Consider the following 10796-nt stretch of genomic DNA (forward strand, 5'->3'; position numbering starts at 1 on the left):
GGAGAAGAGAAGGCTCAGGGGAGACCTCATCACTCTCTACAACTACCTGAGAGGAGGTTGTAGCCAGGTGGGGGTTGGTCTCTTTTCCCAGGCAACTATCAGTAAGACGAGAGGGCATGATCTCAAGCTCTGCCAGGGGAGGTTTAGGTTAGCTATTAGGAAGAAATTCTTTACAGAAAGGTAATCAGGCATTGGAATGGGCTGCCCAGGGAGGTGGTGGATTCTCCATCCCTGAAGGTATTTAAGAAGAGACTGGATGTGGTACTTAGTGCCATAGGTCTAGTAACTGTGGTGGTAGTTGGATCAAGGGTTGGACTTGATGATCTCAGAGGTCCTTTCCAACCCATCTGATTCTATGATTCTATGAAACTCTTCAGCCAAATGTAAGTTATTGGGCAGAGTAGCAGTGTCAGAGGCATATGAGGTAGCAGCCTAGACTGAGATAGCTCTCTGATTCTTCCTACCCTCCCAACTACCTCCTGTAGCTTTCTTGTTTCTACTTCTCATTGTGTGTCTTCAGTTTCTCCTGCTAACAAGAAAGCAGTTGAGAAATGGCTTGTACTTCTGCTTGGCTGGCCTTTTCTGGGAAGCAGAGGAGAGCAACACCTGCCAGCTACCAGCACAGCTGGTCTGCCAGCAGGACTCAAAACCATTCCGTTTGACTAACACTTGTTCTCTGTGGTCTCTTCTCCCTCTCCAGGATCCCCCAAAAGACAAATACAGGCCCACCACACTCTCAGGAGAAATTCATAGAAGCTGCAGAGCTTCCCGCTGCAACAAAGAACCGCAGTAAACCTCAGCACCCTCTGCCCTCAGACCAGACATGCGTGTGAGCACATCCTACTTCTTATCTGATATTCTGACTGCTGTTACAGTGTGTACAGGTCAGTGGTAGGAGTTAGATTTGCTGTATATAAAACCCACTACAGGGAACATCAAACAAAAAGGTAGCGTGAATTAACATGCCTTAATTTCTTTTCTTAGTAAGATAAGTAGAGGTTAGGAAGATCAAACAACAGTGATTAAAAGGAGCCTTCCCTACCCTGTATCTATATAGCTTTTTTCTTGTACAATTACATAGTGCAAGTTGCAAAATTAGTTATCTGTCAGAGAAGAACTAGAAGCACACCTCCCACACACCCACCAAGTGCCTGCCTCCTCTCTGCTCACTACAAACGATCCTTTGATTAATTTTTTCTAAGATGCACTTTACAACCTGTAAGAAAGAACAAGGTTTCTTTTAAATGAGAGCTGCTTAGTGACATCTATTTTAATGATTATTGGATAAGATTAAGCTGATTTAACTCAGTAATCAACCTTTCAGTGGAAACTGCATTTTCTTAAACATTATGTGTTTAATTCTATTTCTGACTTAAAGGGACTGTCTCTGATGAGCACTGAGGAGAGAAGCACTTGTGATACAATCTGTGAGGAAGTCGGAAGCTTCCGCTATGAGACACAGCTACCTAGAGACATCTGCTTTTTGCAGCTGCTGGATATTGCTGTGTGGGTAACAACTCCCTGGCAGAGCTACCTGGTGAGGAGTAAGTGATTCTGCACTCTTAGAGCAAAGAAGTTTCTTCACATCATCTGAGAAGAAAGGAGGAGAAAAGGTAAAATTCATAAAATGCAATTTTGAAACAGTTGTGTATCATGTACACTCGTGATGTGTGTGAATGTAATGCTTTTTCATTTACCTTTTTTAGCTTCTCAGGTAATTTTTAAAGCACTTTAAAGAGTTCTTGAAGTGGGTATATGCGCATTCTGTGATCGTATGTTTTTTGGTTTTAAATATTTGAGTATATTATGCTGAACCTAGATTAGATTCAGGTATGTCTGGGAGCAGTTGTTGCAAAGCTGTCATCTCTAGACCTTTGGTGTCAAATGGTTTTGTCCTTTTGACCTGTAAGTCAGATTCAATTCTTCTCTGTGTATAGTAGAACAGAATTCTGGGCTGCAAAGCTGCCCTGCTTGGGACTACACACAGTATGGGTCATGTCAAGGATAGCCAATGTTTGCTGTTATGTTGCAGCAATGTACAAAGTAAAGACAAGTAAAGCAACGAAACTCATTTTCTTCTGCTTTCTATTCATAAAAATAAGGACAAAGGGGAAGAAAATACCTCAGGAGTTCTGGTATGTCAGACTAAAAGAATGACTCTTGCTGTGATGTGAATACCACACATAGTGATACATCAACAATATATTTGTATGGTGGGCAAGTTACCTCAAAGTAACATCACTTAAAACTCTGTATCCACCTATTAGAAAGAGTGCATACATATGACAAATTCCTGTTAGTCATTTGGCTACTGAAGACAACACTCACTAAAAACTCATCTCAGCTTTCAGTAAGTGTAATTTCATTGGAAAAGTCTGATGCATTTTTATTACTCTCTTCTTATGGTAATGTTTGCCTGGTGGGAAAGGTGGGTAAAATCCTGAACTGCTATGAACAATGGCTTTGCTTTTTACTTTACTCCACACAGGACTTAAACCCTCTCGGATCTGATATCTGTGGTCTTTCATTCCCATTTGTTTTCCTCTCATCCAGTGTCGCATTCATTGTGTGCTTGACATCCGAGTAGCGCAGTGCTGCAAGGACTCAGCACGTGCATGTTAAGGGCAGTACATTATGCAAGCATGCACATGCATCCCATAATGCTTACATAATGCCTGAGAACCTGTAGTACGACACGCACGGGAACTGCAAGTCAGTCACTGCTCGTGATTCAGGGCTGCGGAGTAACCGTACGGTCTTGACGCACCGAAAGTCACTGACATTTTCATATTCTTTCCTTCTCAGGAACTGGGGAAAAAGCATGAGTTCTGCAAGTACAGAGTCCCTTGACCTCTCAACCTTCTATGAGTATTATGATAATTATAACGATGCTCCAAAGCCGTGCAGTAAGGAAAGCGTCAGGATATTTGCAGCCTCCTTCCTACCAGTTCTGTATAGCCTAGTATTCCTGGTCGGGCTCACTGGAAACATTCTGGTCATTGTGGTCCTCTTCAAATACAAGAGGCTGAAGAGCATGACTGACGTGTACCTGCTAAACCTCGCCATCTCAGATTTGCTCTTTGTTTTATGCTTGCCGTTCTGGTCTTATTTCGCGCTAGACCAATGGGTTTTTGGAACTCCCTGGTGTAAAGTCATTTCGTGGATCTACCTGGTTGGGTTTTACAGTGGTATATTTTTTATTATGCTTATGAGCATAGACAGATACCTAGCAATTGTTCGTGCAGTGTTTTCCTTGAAAGCAAGGACTGCTTTCCATGGCTTGGTTACTAGCCTTGCCATATGGCTCGTAGCTTTCTTGGCCTCTGTTCCTGAGCTTGTATTTAGAGAGTCTTTTAATGAAAATAATTATACTACCTGCAAGCTGAGATATCCAGGCAATTTCACAACATGGAAACTTTTTTCCACTTTGGAAATTAACATTTTAGGGCTCCTAATCCCTTTTATAGTTATGACATTTTGCTACTCCATGATCATTAAAACATTAGTTCACTGTAGAAATGAGAAAAAGAATAAGGCTGTGAAGATGATCTTTGCTGTCATGATTGTGTTTTTCTGTTTTTGGACCCCTTACAACATTGTTATTTTTTTACAACTGCTGGAAACTACAGGAGTCATTAGAGACTGTCAAGTGAGCAGGAATCTGGACTATGCTTTCCAGGTAACAGAAATCCTTGGCCTTTTTCACTGTGGCCTCAATCCAGTCATCTACTTCTTCATGGGGGAAAAATTTAAGAAGTATCTGAAGATGCTCTTTAAGAACTGGCATTTACCTGGGTATATTTGCAAGTGGTGTGGAGTTCACAGCACTTACCACACTGAATCTACAAGTTCATTCCACACACAGTCTACGGGGGATCAAGATGCTCTGTAACGTGTTTCAGACCAACCACTGAACTCACCAGCAAGCAACTGACAAAAGCAAGAACTTTGAAAAGCTAAGCAAATGCAGATGCATTTAACAATAAGTTAATGCCGTGTAATTACTTACTTCAGCTTTATTTCTGCCTCTAGATTTTCTGGGTGCTATGACAGAAGGTGTCCAAAATGAGAAACACGGGAGGGGGACATGCAAGTTTTCTCTGCTGGGATTACAAATCACTGCTCAGCTGTAAGGGCAGCCTCAGCTCTCTGCAAAGCACCGCGCCATGTGGCTTCTTTTTCACCAGCATCAAGACATTGGCCTGGATGGATGGGCAGAGGCAAGACAGCAGCTTGTCATCAGCACATACGCTCAGAAAATACGTTCATTTATTCAAGAAGGATGGTTATTACCTTTTTTTTTTTTTTTTATTCTACAGTTGATCTATGTAGGCCTTGTTCACTCGTGACTCTTAGGAATCCATTAACAGTACTTGCTACTGTTAAATATTTCATCTGAGGGGGAGGATACACCGTCTGACATTAGTGAAAAAGGACACAAAATATATTCTTTATGTGCACAAACATGCAAAGCCATTATGTTGTGTTGTAGACGTGTTTTTTTCTTAGGTTGACATATATGCCTATACATAGGTATATATATAGGCATTTTGAATTACTTTATCACTGTTATTCAGGATACAAATTCTGTAGTTTTATTAACGTAAAAAGAGTTTTAAATATTTTTGAATAAAAGTGTTTTAAAAAGCTTATTTTGCAGCATGTGTGAATAAATTTGAAGTATCTTGGTTAAAAGTATTTATTTTAAAGTGAATGTTCTTTGTTCCAAAAGTACTTAACCCCAAGACTCAATTTTCATTCATTGGAGATGTATGTGGCAAAATGAAAGAAAGTAAAAACAGAGTTTGTGTAGTAACACAATCAGTCGGTCATAACTTAGAAACCACACAAATCCTTGCATTTGATAACAGCAAAATGCAACAGTGTGATGCCCCAGTAGCCACTCACAGATCTACATGATATTAATCAGCGATCCAGAACAGGAAGGAAGTTCACAAAGCAGTGTTTAAATTTTGGCATAAAATTAATTAAAAAACAGGCAAAAATCAGCAATGTGGTGGCATACAAAGTAAGGGTTGAAAAATATGTATTAGAAGATATTTCTGGTGTGTCTTTCTGCTGGACAACAGCCATTCAGCAGGATGAATTTTATTTTCTAAGACAGTCAATAACAAAATGTCTGCTGCAGCCAAAGCTGCAAAGGGCAAACAAATTAAAATGCATCAGAAAAGGGAGAAGAAATGTAAAAATATTGTAGTGCCATTGTACTAATCACGCTAAATAAGAAACATAAGTGGAAGCTCACCTCCATATGACCTCTTTCATGATACAAGACTGGAAATAAAAAGCAATACACTTAAATACTCGTACTTGCACATGTCCATCATAATTAATTTGGGGAATGCGTTACCATTAGCAGTTTACTGAGGCTGGCAAGCAAGGATCTGCATTAATGCAGATAATGGGAATAGCTGGGGAAGACATTACTTGCAATAAGAAAGTGTCTTTACTTCCAAGAAAAAGACTATAAATTCTTACTACTCAAAACCTTAGAAGCCACTGAGTAAATCACTGGGAAAAATCCATGCAAAGAGTGGGTTAAGACATCCATCACTTATTTTGAAAAGGAAGACAAATTTCAAATGTCGGGTGTTTCAAATTCTCACAGATGTCACCGAACCCAACATATCATGCCAAGTTGGCACAGCACACAGCCCTCAGAGATGGTGATGCTGATAGTGCACTGTGAACTGCTGAGATATGCACTGGTCTAGTGCACAGACTGAGCTGGAAGTCCAACAGGGCAACACAGTTGCTTTTTTCCTGATCATACTCTGTGACCCCTCTACTCAGTAAGAATAAACAGGTCCTTTTGAGAAGGTGTCTTGCTTTGAGAAGAAGTTTTGCTTTCCAGACCAAAGAAAGAGCTGCCTGTGCTGGCCTGGCAAATATGATGGTCAACGAGGAAAAAGCAAGCTGCAGGCTCTCTTAATGACTGCGATACAGGAGAGATCCGGGGCTAAGAGCGGTGTCAAGGAATGGCTCGCAGGCTGGTCCAGGTCTGGGCACACCCTGTGCTGAGCGAGGATGCCGAATCCGCTCATGTGTGGAACTAACAGGCTGCACCCAGAGGCCCTGCAGCATTGCCATAAAACTGAGCTAGTGTAAAGCCCCTTTTCCACACAAAACTCAAAAGTGCTTCACGTTGCTGCTCAGCTTTGTGCCCCACAGCCTGTGCGCAGTTGCCTTTGGTGCAGAGGGTCCTGGTTGCAGCCAGAGCTCCCCACAGGTGAATGTTGTCCTTGTTTCTCTCTGCCAAATAACCTCTTCCAGTTCTCTCTGTAATGCTCACAGTTACTCGGTGTGTGTGCTGGACGAGCAACTGAGCTGAAAGTTGTGCTCTGAGCAGGTTTGCTGAATTGGGTGTAAAGAGGAGCTCACCTCTGAATGATGGGCTCAAGAATACAGGTCCTGGGGCTGAAGCTCATCAAACCTGGGTGGTTTCCTACTCTGTCACTTGGAACAAACCCTCCCCACCATGCACCAAGCTGCAGTGGATAATGACACTCCTCTTTTGAGAGAGGGCTTTGAAATATCTGCTGATGAGAAAGGACGAGATAATGGAATTAATACAGACTAAAATAAAGCAGGGATTTTCAAAATGTCAGTTGACAAAGGTGTCATTTTAGCTGAACAAGAGTTTCCAGCAATGAATGATGTATGTACAGACCCACTGAACCATGAAAGAGAATGGATAGACATTTAAGTGAAGCAAAGCTGACTCATTCTTAAACCCACATTTTTACATCAAGGTTCCTCAGAAGGCCAGCCTGCATCCTCTCTTCAGATCTGCTAATCAGCCGTAGAAAGGTAGATGAAGAGGAAAATCAGTTAATTATACTAAACACAAATAAGGATGAAAAGGTAAAAACAAGTTGATTGGTTGGCTTTCATACAGTGCTTAGGCCACAACAATCCCTCCCTAAACATGAAGCTGAATTACACATTTATCTTTTACTCTGGAGCTTCATCCTTTTTAATTGTGCTGAAGTAGCACTGTGATCAGCAGCCTCCTCCCAATCTGCTCCTCTCAGTCTGAGAGCCAACAGGGATTTGCTCTTCTCCTCCCTATATAATTGCTTGCCACAGTCCCAGCACTAGCTCTCCACACCTGCTCTCTGAAGGGGAGTACAATTTCACAGACACTACAGTGCTCCTCTGTTTCCAGGATTCTTCCAGTCTCAAACTGCCAGCAGAGATCTACATCACACATTTTCATTCAGGAGCTCTTAATTGTTTGTAGTTTTATCCAGTCTCTCTCTCAATGCAGCCAGAGACCAGCCTCTTCAACTCCTCTCTCTTATGCCAGCATCTCAATTTGACTTGATTTACAGTTAGAAATCAAGGGCCATTTAGTAATGTCAATCAAAATGATCATTAAAATGGTGCTTAAGGCAGTGCCTACAGAGAGCTCAACAAGACTTTGCTGCTCCAGTCATGAAAGAAGCATTTAGGTAGGAGACTGGAAATTGTGGTGAGATTTCTAGCATTTGTATAACTGATAAGACCATTCGAAGGTGATGTAGTGGGTGGTTGTATCTGCAATCATGTTGCAATGACATATGTAGGTACCACTGGTAATCATGGAGAAATCACTCCCAATGCAGCAAGCACTATCACTGAGACACCAAGTTAGAGGCTACCAGGATGATTTTCTTTTTCACAGCCATTCAGCAGCAAAACCCACCAAAAACCTAACAAAAGCCCATCTTATGGGACAGTCATTGAATCAAAGCCACTTCTCACAAAAATGAAGCTCAAAAATGAAGAAGCCCTTTATTTGTTCCAGACAATCGAGTCCTCTGACAACTCCTTGATGGAGCACTGGCATGACTGACCAATGCTGCTGTTCCCTTTCCCTTGACAGTGCCTTTCCCTCCATCTATCCCTTGTATGCTTGTTGCAAAAGAAGACTGTTCACAGGCCATCCTTGGGGTTTTGTGTCAATTTATTTCTGATCCTCCTATGAACTCTCAGAAATCACGGTGCGCTCAAGATATCTCTGCTGAAGAGAGTGATATCTTCTGCATCCTCGGAGACTTGACCTTATTTTTAAAACCTGATGTCTTATAGCTAGGGGAGCTGAGGTACAGAGCAAGAGCCCAGGCATTATGAGCATAATGCACATTTTTGACAGAATCTCAATGCCCTCCTACCTCTCCCTGGGGAAAATTCGCACTTCAGCTTGGTGAGGGGGACTTCAGGTAAGAGTGTCCCACACTGATATCCAAATCTGAGATGGTCTAGCCAGGAAAGTCCCCGCTTGGATCCAAGTTTTACAAGGAGGACCACAGATTGATATGAAGAGTATCTGGAGGTAAAAAGATGACTACCTAATGTCATCTTCCGATAAAAGGTGTTCGTTGCTGGCGCAGGAGGTGTTGTCTGTATTAATACACCAGAAAGCAATGATTCCTGTTTGCTGGTGACCTAAAGAAAAGAAATATTCATTCTCTGTGTAAATGCGGTCCAAATACATGATTGGTCAATGCATCATACTAATCCTTTAGGTTTTGTGCTGGGTTTTTTTTATGTTTTATTTCAAGTCGTCTTTGAAGAGGGGAAGTTTCTCCGGATTTTAGTTTCTTGTTTCAAAACAAGTAGGAGCATGCATTCAGTTTAAGTAGCTCTGTAACTGCACACTGCAAGATTTTTGTAAATTCAGGTGTTGCAAAACAAAACTACTAAGGCACTAAGAATGTTTTAGAATTCCAAGACGTTTATTTCTTTGCTTTTGCTTTTAACAATGATAGCAAGTCATCAAGAATCTATCTGTAAGAATCTGATTTTTTTCCACAGGTATAAAACCCTTGTAAAAAGTACTCTCAGTGCTGCTAGCAGCCTGAAAGACAACACAGACTAAATGAAGATTGACATTACTAGATGCACTCTTCTGCTCAAGAGAGACCAGTGGCACTTAATCAGCATTTTCTGAGAAGGTCCAAGCAGTCACGTTGAGGAAGAAACTTTTGTGGCTGGGACAGTGATTGGAAGAAGAAGTGGACATCCCTGCATGAAGAGCAGGGATGTCTTTTTGCACAGGAACTTTGCACTCCTTAAAATATCTGCATTATGGTTTGGGTAGGTAGATGGAAGAGAGAGGCCCTCCCTAACGTTTAACCTGTCACCATCACTCCCAAATAGAAAGAGCATTACTAACACAGCTAGTAGTAACACAAAAACATCTCAACAAAAGTGGAGAAAGACCACAACACATCTCTGTACTTGCTCATAGACCAGTAAACTGAAATTTGCCACAAGTAAGACCACGACCGCAGACTGACTTGCCTTTTCTGCTATTAAAGCATGTGAGAAAGCTGTAAAAAGCACACATAGAAGGGAAAGAAGGATGAATTTTCCTATTGCTCATGCCCTTTCTGCTCATTCACAAGCACCAGGAATGGAAAGGAAACAAGGCTGGCTGATTGCAAGGAGCCCTGAAATTGTCTGCAGGCCCTGCACACAAACAGTGCTGAGAAGCTGAGGAGAAAAGGTATGCCCTGGCTTTCAAGAGACTTGTTTACACTTTTTAGAAGAGCGAAACCTAAAGCATGAGGTGTCACACAAAATCCTGCAATGCTGCAGAGAAGGGGCTGAAGAGTTTACAAAAGGAAAGAAAAGGGAAGTTTGGATTTGGGCTGTTTTCTCTTCAGTTCTGCTTCACAAGCCCATCCTTGCACAATGCGGGCCAGAACTTGCTTCCTTTCCTCAGAAATATGAGGGAACCTCCAAAATCCCCTATGGGAAGGCTGGCTCCTATCTGCTCCTGCTCTGGCTTTTTGCATGAATGTGTGTGCCACAGCCTCCTCTCCACAGTCACATGGAGCCAATCCATTCATTTCCTCACTAGCTTAAGCTCACATTCTCCACACCCAGAGGTCACGCAAGTAGGGTGCCTGTCTTGTGACTACACTGGCAGAATGTTTTGCATTTGACAAGACAGTTTTATGAAGATGACCCTCCTCATTGCAGGGGAGTTCGACTAGACGACCTTTCAATGTCCCTTCCAACCCAAATGCTTCTATGGTTCAATGAAAATCCAAACACCAAAAGGAGCATATTTTTGGTGGCAGCTGCATTGGCTAATGATCAACACCTTTTAACCCCACACACTTTGATATGCATTTTGTTTCAGCTTTAGGCTAAAATTATTTTAAAGTAAGCACAGCCTATTTGTCAACATTACTGAAATAAAATATTTTATTATTTCTGCTCTGAATTCTTGTTATAATTTTATTCTGATGGGGGAAATAATTTCAGAAGTCCTCATGTAACCAAAAATTGTAGAAAAAACTCAAGGATTTGTCTTCTTTAACACACTTAAACAGCTTTGATTGAATAAATCCACCACATTGTTCAGTCAATAGCTCATTCCACATACCCATAGGAATGTGCCAGATTTTAGGAAGAAAGATAGCATGAGAAGTGAAATTTCAGTCAAGTGATGAATGTTGTTGCTGAAGACTTCTGGTCAAAAATAGGATTTTTTTGCTATGTTATTGTTGGGTTTTGGTGTTTGTTTGTTTGTTGTTTATAGAATCTGTAGACTTTGTTCATGACAATTTGCCCAGCAAATAACTTTTGTTGCTTCTTTAGCGTAAAAGACTGCAGTGTTTTATAGACTCTGTCACAAGAGACTATGTGAATAAAATTTAAATGATCAAACATCACATCAACATTTATAGAAGGTCAATCCTTAAGTGATAACTATTTAGCAATTTGTATCAGAGACTGAGAAAGCAATGTCAGTACTAGATACCAAAGATTCTGCTGAA

General features: G+C 41.3%; 1 protein-coding gene across 1 annotated transcript; it reads left to right on the forward strand.

Annotated features, from left to right (window-relative positions):
- The first annotated feature begins 1467 nt into the window (after window positions 1-1467).
- On the forward strand, window positions 1468-4607 carry LOC126637190 (C-C chemokine receptor type 4-like). Its single transcript, XM_050310187.1, has 2 exons — window positions 1468-1613; window positions 2806-4607. The coding sequence occupies exon 2, from the start codon at window positions 2822-2824 to the stop codon at window positions 3890-3892; it is 1071 nt and encodes a 356-aa protein (XP_050166144.1). The 5' UTR covers window positions 1468-1613; window positions 2806-2821; the 3' UTR covers window positions 3893-4607.
- Window positions 4608-10796: the final 6189 nt, after the last annotated feature.

This window comes from Myiozetetes cayanensis, unplaced genomic scaffold (assembly GCF_022539395.1).
Source record: "Myiozetetes cayanensis isolate MyiCay16 unplaced genomic scaffold, myiCay2020 scf1, whole genome shotgun sequence".
NCBI classification, from domain to species: Eukaryota; Metazoa; Chordata; class Aves; order Passeriformes; family Tyrannidae; genus Myiozetetes; species Myiozetetes cayanensis.

Excerpts from the sequence above, each read along its gene's own strand:
- LOC126637190 (XM_050310187.1), top strand. The coding sequence starts at position 2,822 with ATGAGTTCTGCAAGTACAGAGTCCCTTGACCTCTCAACCTTCTATGAG.